The sequence below is a fragment of the Xenia sp. Carnegie-2017 genome, unplaced genomic scaffold (assembly GCF_021976095.1).
Source record: "Xenia sp. Carnegie-2017 unplaced genomic scaffold, XeniaSp_v1 HiC_scaffold_48, whole genome shotgun sequence".
Classification (NCBI taxonomy): Eukaryota; Metazoa; Cnidaria; class Anthozoa; order Malacalcyonacea; family Xeniidae; genus Xenia; species Xenia sp. Carnegie-2017.
The window spans coordinates 5,001-19,732 of NW_025813513.1; the positions used below are offsets into that span (position 1 = coordinate 5,001).

Consider the following 14,732-nt stretch of genomic DNA (forward strand, 5'->3'; position numbering starts at 1 on the left):
TTTATCTGTTTTTTTTTGCTGAGGACATTAAATTCTTCTTGCGCTCATAGAGTTGACATGTTGTAAAGAAGAACAACGACAGAGATTATTGAGGCAAGTTAAAGAAATCGACGCATTGAAAACTAGGATGGAAACACTTGAATCTGGTAACAATACGTGATCGTTAATTTTACTGGTTTTATCTGTTTTTTTTTGCTGAGGACATTAAATTCTTCTTGCGCTCATAGAGTTGACATGTTGTAAAGAAGAAGAACGACAGAGATTATTGAGGCAAGTTAAAGAAATCGACGCATTGAAAACTAGGATGGACACACTTAAATCTGGTAACAATACGTGATCGTTAATTTTACTGGTTTTATCTGTTTTTTTCTGAGGACATTAAATTCTTCTTGCGCTCATAGAGTTGACATGTTGTAAAGAAGAAGAACGACAGAGATTATTGAGGCAAGTTAAAGAAATCGACGCATTGAAAACTAGGATGGAAACACTTGAATCTGGTAACAATACGTGATCGTTAATTTTACTGGTTTTATCTGTTTATTTTTGCTGAGGACATTAAATTCTTGTTGCGCTCATAGAGTTGACATGTTGTAAAGAAGAACAACGACAGAGATTATTGAGGCAAGTTAAAGAAATCGACGCATTGAAAACTAGGATGGAAACACTTGAATCTGGTAACAATACGTGATCGTTAATTTTACTGGTTTTATTTGTTTTTTTTGCTGGGGACATTAAATTCTTCTTGCGCTCATAGAGTTGACATGTTGTAAAGAAGAAGAGCGACAGAGATTATTGAGGCAAGTTAAAGAAATCGACGCATTGAAAACTAGGATGGAAACACTTGAATCTGGTAACAATACGTGATCGTTAATTTTACTGGTTTTATCTGGTTTTTTTGCTGAGGACATTAAATTCTTATTGCGCTCATAGAGTTGACATGTTGTAAAGAAGAACGACAGAGATTATTGATGCAAGTTAAAGAAATCGACGCATTGAAAACTAGGATGGAAACACTTGAATCTGGTAACAATACGTGATCGTTAATTTTACTGGTTTTATCTGTTTTTGCTGAGGACATTAAATTCTTCTTGCGCTCATAGAGTTGACATGTTGTAAAGAAGAAGAACGACAGAGATTATTGAGGCAAGTTAAAGAAATCGACGCATTGAAAACTAGGATGGAAACACTTGAATCTGGTAACAATACGTGATCGTTAATTTTACTGGTTTTATCTGTTTTTTTTTGCTGAGGACATTAAATTCTTCTTGCACTCATAGAGTTGACATGTTGTAAAGAAGAAGAGCGACAGAGATTATTGAGGCAAGTTAAAGAAATCGACGCATTGAAAACTAGGATGGAAACACTTGAATCTGGTAACAATACGTGATCGTTAATTTTACTGGTTTTATCTGGTTTTTTTTGCTGAGGACATTAAATTCTTCTTGCGCTCATAGAGTTGACATGTTGTAAAGAAGAAGAACGACAGAGATTATTGAGGCAAGTTAAAGAAATCGACGCATTGAAAACTAGGATGGAAACACTTGAATCTGGTAACAATACGTGATCGTTAATTTTACTGGTTTTATCTGTTTTTTTTTGCTGAGGACATTAAATTCTTCTTGCGCTCATAGAGTTGACATGTTGTAAAGAAGATGAACGACAGAGATTATTGAGGCAAGTTAAAGAAATCGACGCATTGAAAACTAGGATGGAAACACTTGAATCTGGTAACAATACGTGATCGTTAATTTTACTGGTTTTATCTGTTTTTTTTGCTGAGGACATTAAATTCTTATTGCGCTCATAGAGTTGACATGTTGTAAAGAAGAAGAACGACAGAGATTATTAAGGCAAGTTAAAGAAATCGACGCATTGAAAACTAGGATGGAAACACTTGAATCTGGTAACAATACGTGATCGTTAATTTTACTGGTTTTATCTGTTTATTTTGCTGAGGACATTAAATTCTTCTTGCGCTCATAGAGTTGACATGTTGTAAAGAAGAAGAACGACAGAGATTATTGAGGCAAGTTAAAGAAATCGACGCATTGAAAACTAGGATGGAAACACTTGAATCTGGTAACAATACGTGATCGTTAATTTTACTGGTTTTATCTGTTTTTTTTCTGAGGACATTAAATTCTTCTTGCACTCATAGAGTTGACATGTTGTAAAGAAGATGAACGACAGAGATTATGGAGGGAAGTTAAAGAAATCGACGCATTGAAAACTAGGATGGAAACACTTGAATCTGGTAACAATACGTGATCGTTAATTTTACTGGTTTTATCTGTTTTTTTCTGAGGACATTAAATTCTTCTTGCGCTCATAGAGTTGACATGTTGTAATGAAGAAGAACGACAGAGATTATTGAGGCAAGTTAAAGAAATCGACGCATTGAAAACTAGGATGGAAACACTTGAATCTGGTAACAATACGTGATCGTTAATTTTACTGGTTTTATCTGTTTTTTTCTGTTTGTTTTTATCTGTTTTTTTCTGTTTTTTTCTGTTTTATCTGTTTTTTTCTGTTTTTTTCTGTTTACAACATGGGCAAGTTTAAAAAAATTCTACAGTGTAGTTTTTTATTTACAGGCATTTGTTTTCAATGACTTAAAATTCTCAACCTAATTATATAAGATTATATTACGCGCATTCTTGTCATCCGACTTTGTCGATGATTTTCTGCAATTTATTTTTTGTGCCACCTCAAGATTTTGGATATGTTATAGACAATAAGAATATCTACAACATGGCCAAGTTTAAAAAAATTCTACAGTGTAGTTTTTTATTTACAGGCATTTGTTTTCAATGACTTAAAATTCTCAACCTAATTATATAAGATTATATTACGCGCATTCGTGTCATCCGACTTTGTCGATGATTTTCTGCAACTTATTTTTTGTGCCACCTCAAGATTTTGGATATGTGATAGACAATAAGAATATCTACAACATGGACAAGTTTAAAAAAATTCTACAATGTAGTTTTTTATTTACAGGCATTTGTTTTCAATGACTTAAAATTCTCAACCTAATTATATAAGATTATATTACGCGCATTCTTGTCATCCGACTTTGTCGATGATTTTCTACAACTTATTTTCAGTGCAACCTCCACAGTTTTGATATATTTTAGACAGTACAAATATCTACAATATGGTCAAGTTTAAAAAAATTCTACAGTGTAGTTTTTTATTTACAGGCCTTTGTTTTCAATGACTTAAAATTCTCAACCTAATTATATAAGATTATATTACGCGCATTCGTGTCATCCGACTTTGTCGATAATTTTCTACAACTTATTTTTTTGTGCCACCTCCAGATTTTGGATATGTTAAAAAAAAAATAAGTTATGGCCAAGTTTAAAAAAATTCTACCGTGTAATTTTTTAGCTATAGAGCTGTTTCTCGAATGTGGTGCCAACTTCACAGTTAATACCAGAGTACATTCTCAAGGAATATTATTTCTTTCATTTTTTGTGCCACCTCCAGATTTTGGATATGTGATAGACAATATAATTATCTATATTCTGGCCAAGTTTGAAAAAATTCTCTTGTGTAGTTTTTTATTTATAAGGCTTTTTTTCTTAAAGAACAGGAATTGTTAACTTAAATATACAAGATTATATTACGCGCATTCGTGTCATCCGACTTTGTCGATGATTTTCTACAACTTATTTTTTTGTGCCACCTCAAGATTTTGGATATGTGATAGACAATAAGAATATCTACAACATGGCCAAGTTTAAAAAAATTCTACAGTGTAGTTTTTTTATTTACAGGCCTTTGTTTTCAATGACTTAAAATTCTCAACCTAATTATATAAGATTATATTACGCGCATTCGTGTCATCCGACTTTGTCGATTATTTTCTACAACTTATTTTTTTGTGCCACCTCCAGATTTTGGATATGTTATAGACAGTAAGAATATCTACAACATGGCCAAGTTTAAAAAAATTTTACCGTGTAATTTTTTAGCTATAGAGCTGTTTCTCGAATGTGGTGCCAACTTCACAATTAATACCAGAGTACATTCTCAAAGAATATTATTACTTTCATTTTTTGTGCCACCTCCAGATTGTGGAAATGTGATAGACAATATAATTATCTATATTCTGGCCAAGTTTGAAAAAATTCTACAGTGTACTTTTTTATTTATAAGGCTTTTTTTCTTAAAGAACAGGAATTCTTAACTTAAATATACAAGATTATATTACACGCATTCGTGTCATCCGAATTTGTCGATGATTTTCTGCAACTTATTTTTTGTGCCACCTCAAGATTTTGGATATGTGATAGACAATAAGAATATCTACAACATGGCCAAGTTTAAAAAAATTCTACAGTGTAGTTTTTTATTTACAGGCCTTTGTTTTCAATGACTTAAAATTCTCAACCTAATTATATAAGATTATATTACGCGCATTCGTGTCATCCGACTTTGTCGATGATTTTCTACAACTTATTTTTTTGTGCCACCTCCAGATTTTGGATATGTTATAGACAGTAAGAATATCTACAACATGGCCAAGTTTAAAAAAATTCTACAGTGTAGTTTTTTATTTACAGGCCTTTGTTTTCAATGACTTAAAATTCTCAACCTAATTATATAAGATTATATTACGCGCATTCGTGTCATCCGACTTTGTCGATGATTTTCTACAACTTATTTTTGGTGCCACCTCCAGAGTTTTGATATATTTTAGACAGTACAAATATCTACAACATGGCCAAGTTTAAAAAAATTCTACAGTGTAGTTTTTTATTTACAGGCCTTTGTTTTGCAATGACTTGAAATTCTCAACCTAATTATATAAGATTATATTACGCGCATTCGTGTCATCCGACTTTGTCGATGATTTTCTGCAACTTATTTTTTGTGCCATCTGAAGATTTTGGATATGTTATAGACAATATAATGATCTATATTCTGGCCAAATTTAAAATAATTCTACTGTGTAGTTTTTTATTTATAGGCCTTTGTTTGTTAAAGAACCGGAATTCTTAACTTAAATATATAATTATACCTTATCTTATCTTAACTTATCTTATCTTATCTTTACTAACAAAATAAAACTAATCAAAATAATAACTTATCTTTACTTTTCGCTCTAACAAAAGAAAGCGTTTGTAATTCCTAACCTTTTAACTTAAATATATAATTATACCTTATCTTATCTTTTATCTTATCTTATCTTTACTAACAAAATAAAACTAATCAAAATAATAACTTATCTTTACTTTTCGCTCTAACAAAAGAAAGCGTTTGTAATTCCTAACCTTTTAACTTAAATATATAATTATACCTTATCTTATCTTAACTTATCTTATCTTATCTTTACTAACAAAATAAAACTAATCAAAATAATAACTTATCTTTACTTTTCGCTCTAACAAAAGAAAGCGTTTGTAATTCCTAACCTTTTTAACTTAAATATATAATTATACCTTATCTTATCTTAACTTATCTTATCTTATCTTTACTAACAAAATAAAACTAATCAAAATAATAACTTATCTTTACTTTTCGCTCTAACAAAAGAAAGCGTTTGTAATTCCTAACCTCTTTGCAGGCAAATTGACCCCCGCAGCCAATGTTGATGTACATGTCAAAACACAAAGAGTTCCTCGAGCGTAGGCTTCTTCAATTAACTTTCTTTCATCCATAGTCCAACCACCATGATGATAGGCAATACCGTAAGGAATAACTCGACGTGAAACATCACACATACCATCAGTAACATTCTTTAATGAATATATTAAGTCCCATTTTTCTTTTACTTTTACTTTCTTCAATTCTCTACAAAACAAAGCAGGTAAATTCGAACAAAAATAAGCGTGATTTTAGATGAAATCGTTTTAAATACAATTTTTCTCGGAACAATTTCAAAAGCGATGCAAACAACGAATGTGGTTGCTGGAACACAAATGAAAGTTACTAACTAAATAAAACGAGGCAAATGGGTCAAAAGTAGCGGAGAAATTCAAACATCAAACAACGACTGGTTTTCAAATAAGAAACATCAAAAAACCCATATATATACCAGGTTATTCAACGATTCATGAGCATTGCATTGCGTTAAAAGTAGAGAATGTTGTTATTGTGAAAACAATTGGTACTGTAATTTCATGAAAAAATTATCGATATTATGTTTCTATCATAAGCAATTAAAAAAATCACTAACAAATCAGTTCAAATTAAACTTAAGAGTTCAAATATAATTAAGGTAAGCATTTTTTTGTAAGTTATGCAACATACATATGAACAAATAAGTTCCATACCTTGACAGAGATGATGCCAGTAGCTTGGCAACATTTTCACAGTTTTGTTTAGTAGGACATAATAACAAACAGGAATAATTTGGAATGACTTCTTGCACCAGAACGCTAAGATGATCAGGATCGTTAAAGAGGATTTTCTTATCGGTTGCCTAACAGAAAAATGTTTGGAAATCGATCTTGGAAGTCGACATCATAAAAGCCATCACGTTACAATAACAAGGGATCCAAGGATAGTGCAAAGTTCAAAAAACCCACTGACTTACACTCGTTATTTCAATCAACCATAACATGTTTCAAACATTTATTTCATTTCACCATTAAATTCCATTTAATTTTGCTTCATGTAATATTAACTTCGGAACAAATTAACGCATTTTCAATAAAGGCAAACTATAGTCAAAATAACCACTTATTACCACGGTTTATGTGTCAGCGATATTCTCCCCCACCCCTTTTTTTTTGAATTTTTCATACAACACTATACCACTGTGCACAATACTGCTTGGGTTTCTTATAAACCACAGTTCGAAAATGAATACACAACCGACATTCAAATGTTACAAAATCTACAATACGACAATGATTTCTAAAAATATTTATAACCCTAACCCTAACCCTAACCCTAACCTTCCTTCAAAATAATAACTTATCTTTACTTTTCGCTCTAACAAAAGAAAGCGTTTGTAATTCCTAACCTCTTTGCAGGCAAATTGACCCCCGCAGCCAATGTTGATGTACATGTCAAAACACAAAGGGTTCCTCGAGCGTAGGCTTCTTCAATTAACTTTCTTTCATCCATAGTCCAACCACCATGATGATAGGCAATACCGTAAGGAATAACTCGACGTGAAACATCACACATACCATCAGTAACATTCTTTAATGAATATATTAAGTCCCATTTTTCTTTTACTTTTACTTTCTTCAATTCTCTACAAAACAAAGCAGGTAAATTCGAACAAAAATAAGCGTGATTTTAGATGAAATCGTTCTAAATACAATTTTTCTCGGAACAATTTCAAAAGCGATGCAAACAACGAATGTGGTTGCTGGAACACAAATGAAAGTTACTAACTAAATAAAACGAGGCAAATGGGTCAAAAGTAGCGGAGAAATTCAAACATCAAACAACGACTGGTTTTCAAACCCTAACCCTAACCCTAACCATACATGACGTAAAGACGACATTCTCCCATACCTCCCTACACATACATACATAACGTAATGACAACATTCTCCCATACCTCCCTACACATACATACATAACGTAATGACAACATTCTCCCATACTTCCCTACACATACATACATGACGTAATGACAACATTCTCCCATACCTCCTTACACATACATACATGACGTAATGACAACATTCTCCCATACCTCCCTACACATACATACATGACGTAATGACAACATTCTTCCATACCTCCCTACACATACATACATGACGTAATGACAACATTCTCCCATACCTCCCTACACATACATACATGACGTAATGACAACATTCTTCCATACCTCCCTACACATACATACATGACGTAATGACAACATTCTCCCATACCTCCTACACATACATACATGACGTAATGACAACATTCTCCCATACCTCCCTACACATACATGACGTAATGACAACATTCTCCCATACCTCCCTACACATACATACATGACGTAATGACAACATTCTCCCATACCTCCCTACACATACATACATGACGTAATGACAACATTCTCCCATACCTCCCTACACATACATACATGACGTAATGACAACATTCTCCCATACCTCCCTACACATACATACATACATGACGTAATGACAACATTCTCCCATACCTACACATACATACATGACGTAATGACAACATTCTCCCATACCTCCCTACACATACATACATGACGTAATGACAACATTCTCCCATACCTCCCTACATATACATATGACGTAATGACAACAATCTCCCATACCTCCTCACACATACATACATGACGTAATGACAACATTCTCCCATACCTCCCTACACATACATACATGACGTAATGACAACATTCTCCCATACCTCCCTACACATACATACATGACGTAATGACAACATTCTCCCATACCTCCCTACACATACATACATGACGTAATGACAACATTCTCCATACCTCCCTACACATACATACATGACGTAATGACAACATTCTCTCCCATACCTCCCTACACATACATACATGACGTAATGACAACATTCTCCCATACCTCCCTACACATACATACATGACGTAATGACAACATTCTCCCATACCTCCCTACACATACATACATGACGTAATGACAACATTCTCCCATACCTCCTACACATACATACATGACGTAATGACAACATTCTCCCATACCTCCCTACACATACATACATGACGTAATGACAACATTCTCCCATACTCCCTACATACATACATGACGTAATGACAACATTCTCCCATACCTCCCTACACATACATACATGACGTAATGACAACATTCTCCCATACTTCCCTACACATACATACATGACGTAATGACAACATTCTCCCATACTTCCCTACACATACATACATGACGTAATGACAACAATCTTCCATACCCCCTACATACATACATGACGTAATGACAACATTCTCCCATACCTCCCTACACATACATACATGACGTAATGACAACATTCTCCCATACCTCCCTACACATACATACATGACGTAATGACAACATTTTCCCATACCTCCTTTACACATACATACATGACGTAATGACAACATTCTTCCATACCTCCCCACATACATATACATGACGTAATGACAACATTCTTCCATACCTCCCTACACATACATACATGACGTAATGACAACAATCTTCCATACCTCCCTACACATACATACATGACGTAATGACAACATTCTCCCATACCTCCCTACACATACATACATGACGTAATGACAACATTCTCCCATACCTCCCTACACATACATACATGACGTAATGACAACATTCTCCCATACTTCCTACACATACATACATGACGTAATGACAACATTCTCCCATACTTCCCTACACATACATACATGACGTAATGACAACATTCTCCCATACCTCCTACACATACATACATGACGTAATGACAACATTCTTCCATACCTCCCACATACATGACGTAATGACAACATTCTTCCATACCTCCCTACACATACATACATGACGTAATGACAACATTCTCCCATACCTCCCTACACATACATACATGACGTAATGACAACATTCTCCCATACCTCCCTACACATACATACATGACGTAATGACAACATTCTCCCATACCTCCCTACACATACATACATGACGTAATGACAACATTCTCCCATACCTCCCTACACATACATACATGACGTAATGACAACATTCTTCCATACCTCCCTACACATACATACATGACGTAATGACAACATTCTCCCATACCTCCTACACATACATACATGACGTAATGACAACATTCTCCCATACCTCCCACACATACATACATGACGTAATGACAACATTCTCCATATACCTCCCTACACATACATACATGACGTAATGACAACATTCTCCCATACCTCCCTACACATACATACATGACGTAATGACAACATTCTCCCATACCTCCCTACACATACATACATGACGTAATGACAACATTCTCCCATACCTCCCTACACATACATACATGACGTAATGACAACATTCTCCCATACCTCCCTACACATACATACATGACGTAATGACAACATTCTCCCATACCTCCCTACACATACATACATGACGTAATGACAACATTCTCCCATAACTCCCTACACATACATACATGACGTAATGACAACATTCTCCCATACCTCCCTACACATACATACATGACGTAATGACAACATTCTTCCATACCTCCCTACACATACATACATGACGTAATGACAACATTCTCCCATACCTCCCTACACATACATACATGACGTAATGACAACATTCTCCATACCTCCCTACACATACATACATGACGTAATGACAACATTCTCCCATACCTCCCTACACATACATACATGACGTAATGACAACATTCTTCCATACCTCCCTACACATACATACATGACGTAATGACAACATTCTCCCATACCTCCCTACACATACATACATGACGTAATGACAACATTCTCCCATACCTCCCTACACATACATACATGACGTAATGACAACATTCTCCCATACCTCCCTACACATACATACATGACGTAATGACAACATTCTCCCATACTTCCCTACACATACATACATGACGTAAAGACAACATTCTCCCATACCTCCCTACACATACATACATGACGTAATGACTACATTCTCCCATACCTCTCTACACATCTGTACATGACGTAATGACAACATTCTCCAATACCTCCCTACATAAACATAAATGTACCTTAGATTCCCATTCATTTAGAGCCTTTATGTTGATGTAAGTTCCAGGTGACAATACTGCATCATGTTCACATCTTATAACAATTTCTATATCATTGCCAAGATTCCATTTACGATATCTAAATAAGAGACAAATGATTTCACTGGTTGAGATTAATACAACATTTTAACGAGGGAAGGTCGCAGCGAAGGATGAAAGTCAAAAGGAGCTAGCAAAACATGTATACTTTCAACACAATGAAATAAAATATTTAGTAATTTTTGTGATATCAAAAAACTACGAAATAAATAAGTCAAAACATGTTTCCAGCGCGTTTTAATAACATAAAGCAATGATAGTTAAAATTTAGCACATGTATGCCAGGGTGTATCAAAAAAGTTAGAAAAAACTTGTTTGAAGGTCAAACTTGTTTGTCCTTCAAATTAAGTATTTTTGTTAGTTACGTAAATTCAAACAATCAATCATGCATGTAATCAGTCTTGAATAAGAAAAAAAGAGTGAAACACACAAAACGTCCAATTTTGAAATGTTGCGCGGTGAACATCAAATTTTCTAAAATTTTTCACCGCACATAACAAACTTTCACCTGGTCGATTAAATTAAATTTAAACCTTTCATTTTCTTTTAGCAAGCAGTTAAATTGACGCTTTTACAAAGTGCTCTCCCTATTTTCCAGATAAATTTTTCTGATTGTTTTTACTTTTAGATAAATCAGACAATGCCAAAATACATGGATGTTGATGAAATGATAGTTTGCTGGACATTTTTTAAATGGTTTAATTTTTTTATGCACGCTGTAAAGCACAATATCTCCTTTTATAGATCTTAGTCTTCAATCTATATTTATACAAGAACAATTTACCTGTAACCAACGGATGCCACCTTTTCTTCTTCTTCATTATCTTCAGCAATGAAAGGATTTGGTTTATCAAACTTCTCCTTTTCCTCTGAGCGTTTCAAGACTTGCTGTGAGAAATTTTGGTTTATAAAAGTTGCTTCAAGACCAAGGTTCGTCGTAGAGTTTATGCTTTTCTCTGCATTATCATCTATAGGTGTTTCCACAGCTGTCTCATCAACAGTGAAAAGATCTAAAAAACGTAGATCAATAATAAAAAAGCTTGTTGTTTCTTAAATTATCAATTAAAACTAAAAATTTACAAACCAAACGCTGATTCATCTCTCATGTCAAAAAACAGTTTTGAGCCAACACGCTAAAATCACATGAAATAAATACTTAATTTATAGTTATAAATATCACTCATAGTATATTGATAATTCTCACAAAAATTCTATCCATACATGTGCTATAATGTCCCAAGAGTACACAGATCTTGTGCAGGTCATCAATGTAGATATAATGGTGTCTGTAGCAAACACATTTCCTTTCATTAAAATCTGGTAAAATCAAAGTAAATTGAACAATTAAATTTTTCAACAAAGTAAATATTTTTATATTTCGTTCCTACAATTCATTTGTAACATGCATGCCCTTATAATTCTTGGTTATTATTGGTGGTTAATAACTGGTCATGATTGGTGGTTAATAACTGGTCATGATTGGTGGTTAATAACTGGTCATGATTGGTGGTTAACATTGGTGGTTATCATTGGTGGTTAACATTATGATGGTTATCCAAACCATTTAATTCAATAAAAGCAAGTAATGTTTTCTTACATTTCTGATAACAGGATCATCAGTCGTTGTGACTTTATGGAAAATCCTGTTCTGCAAGGCAAGTGGGACTTCATTCTTAATGTTGACACGATCATAAGCCTTGTCATAATATTCCAGTTCACCACATTTTACCCTATTTAACAAAGCACAGAAATAGAGAAATCATCATAAACACATAAAAACAAGATATTCATTAGTATCGATTCAGAATAGATGTGAAAATTGCTTTCATTTATTTAGCAAATTCAAAGAAGGTTTTATACAACAATGAATTCTCATACAACATACAAATCATCTGGATCAAGAACATTTGGTAGACTCAATTTTGATAATTTGGAAAATCCATTTCTTCAATAACCTTCCACTCTTCTCGAACCATCACAGATGCATTACGTATCCTCTGAGGAGTTTACATTTAAGTTAAATATATAGATATAAAATTACAGTATATCCATAAGTGTACCAGTTATGTTACTATATATTTATTATGTATCCTCTGAGGAGTCTACATATAAGTTAAACATATAGATATAAAATTACAGTATATCCATAAGTGTACCAGTTATGTTACTATATATTTATTATGTATCCTCTGAGGAGTCTACATATATGTTAAACATATAGATATAAAATTACAGTGAGTATATCCAAAAGTGTACCAGTCACGTTACTACATATTTATTTCGTATCCTCCAAGGTGTTCATGGTTGAGGTACATCCGTTTGTGTACCATAATATCTTATGCAAGTTGCATAATTACTACAAATTTATAATGTATCCTTTGGAGTTCAAAGTTTACATACATGTAACACACTATCACAATTCTTTTGTCCACTTTCTTCACTGAAGTTGCACCTTAAAAATTACCCTCCCCCCCCTCCCTCAACTAAGTTTATTACAAACCTGATTTCTTCATTCTTGCCAGTTGTTTCTGTTGGCAAAGTGTTTCTGCAATTTAGGATGGAGTCTGTTGTCACGAGTCTTCAGCAAATTCTGCATCCCAGCTTGCTGACGTTGCATTTGACGCTCTTTATCACGTCGATTATTTCTCTAAAAAATAAAAAAATTTTGTTAATGTTGTTCATATGAAAAGGAGTAATTTAGGTGAAGAAATTTACAAATATAATAAAGAAGTGATTTTATTTTGAGACTTAAAAGTATAGAAACATTTTCTATTGTACCTGATTGAATTTGTTCCTATTGGGCATGTAAACAGGCTTTTGTGGTCGACTTGTGTCCACAAGATGGAAAGTTCATTCATCTTCTTCGTGATAATATGCATATTGATTACCACCACCAAATTGATTTAAGTATTTATCTATAGAAGTAAAACAATATGATTAAAATGCATGAAAATAGTGAAGTCTGGACAGAATACAAACTTTGGTATCAACGATCTTGATAGGCTGTACTTGACCAATCAGAAACCTACATAAAATGAAAACACCTATATTCATACAGTCAATACAAGAAATAATATTTTATTCTCTTAAAAGTGTAGAGAGGTTTTTTAATGATGACTACATAACAATGTTTTACAATAATAGCTAGTAAAATATGATTATAAATTTCACCACGTGACACAAAAATATAAGAACAACTAAAGGTCAGAGTGGAAGACATTGATGGCAAGGACTTTCTTATGAAATATGAAATATTTTACCTTGCCAAGTTTATCTCCTTTAGAGAATGGTTGATAAGGTATTCCTTTAAATGTATCTGAAACAGAGGTAGGACCCCAGCCGTTTGGGTGATCTTCAATGACAGGAGGAATAAAATGAATTCGTATGTATCGCATCCATTTTCTGGCATATACAACCACAAATACACCATCAAAATGAATGATAATATTGAATATTGACTAGCTTGCATGTTTCCATCAGTCAAACGTAGAACGTCATCACTGTTTGTGACCGACGACCATACCGACGACCCGATGACAATTAATACCAAGTTGTCGGAAATCATTTTCGGCATTGTTTTACTGAGAAAGCAAAGGTAATCTATTCTGTACGGTGGCCGGTACGGGTCATCAGAAAAATAATTTAAGAAACATAACAAAGAATAAGAAAACATCACTCAAAATCATACTACACATTTCAAAATCGTACTACACATTTCAAAATACTCACTACACATTTCAAAATCCCTCACTACACATTTCAAAATACTACACATTTCAAAATACTCACATTTCAAAATAGTCGCTACACATTTCAAAATACTCACTACACATTTCAAAATTCTGCTACACATTTCAAAATACTGCTACACATTTCAAAATACTCACACATTTCAAAATAGTCAC

The 14,732-nt window shown here is 33.6% G+C and overlaps 1 protein-coding gene and 1 pseudogene across 1 annotated transcript; both read right to left on the minus strand.

Moving 5' to 3' along the window:
* Positions 1 to 5,444: 5,444 nt before the first annotated feature.
* LOC124456424 (helicase POLQ-like) lies at positions 5,445 to 7,204 on the minus strand. The gene is made up of 3 exons (XM_047006871.1): positions 6,980 to 7,204; positions 6,285 to 6,433; positions 5,445 to 5,802 (listed from the first exon to the last, which is right to left on the minus strand). Exons 1-3 carry the CDS (start codon positions 7,022 to 7,024, stop codon positions 5,535 to 5,537), a joined length of 462 nt encoding a protein of 153 aa, XP_046862827.1. The 5' UTR covers positions 7,025 to 7,204; the 3' UTR covers positions 5,445 to 5,534.
* A 150-nt stretch (positions 7,205 to 7,354) lies between these two features.
* LOC124456423 lies at positions 7,355 to 14,265 on the minus strand (annotated as a pseudogene).
* Positions 14,266 to 14,732: the final 467 nt, after the last annotated feature.

Excerpts from the sequence above, each read along its gene's own strand:
- LOC124456424 (XM_047006871.1), bottom strand. The coding sequence starts at position 7,024 with ATGTACATCAACATTGGCTGCGGGGGTCAATTTGCCTGCAAAGAG. Across the intron at positions 6,434-6,979 it reads GTCAATTTGCCTGCAAAGAG|GCAACCGATAAGAAAATCCT; the intron begins GTTAGGAATTAC and ends TTTTTCTGTTAG. Across the intron at positions 5,803-6,284 it reads CTGGCATCATCTCTGTCAAG|AGAATTGAAGAAAGTAAAAG; the intron begins GTATGGAACTTA and ends TTTGTTTTGTAG.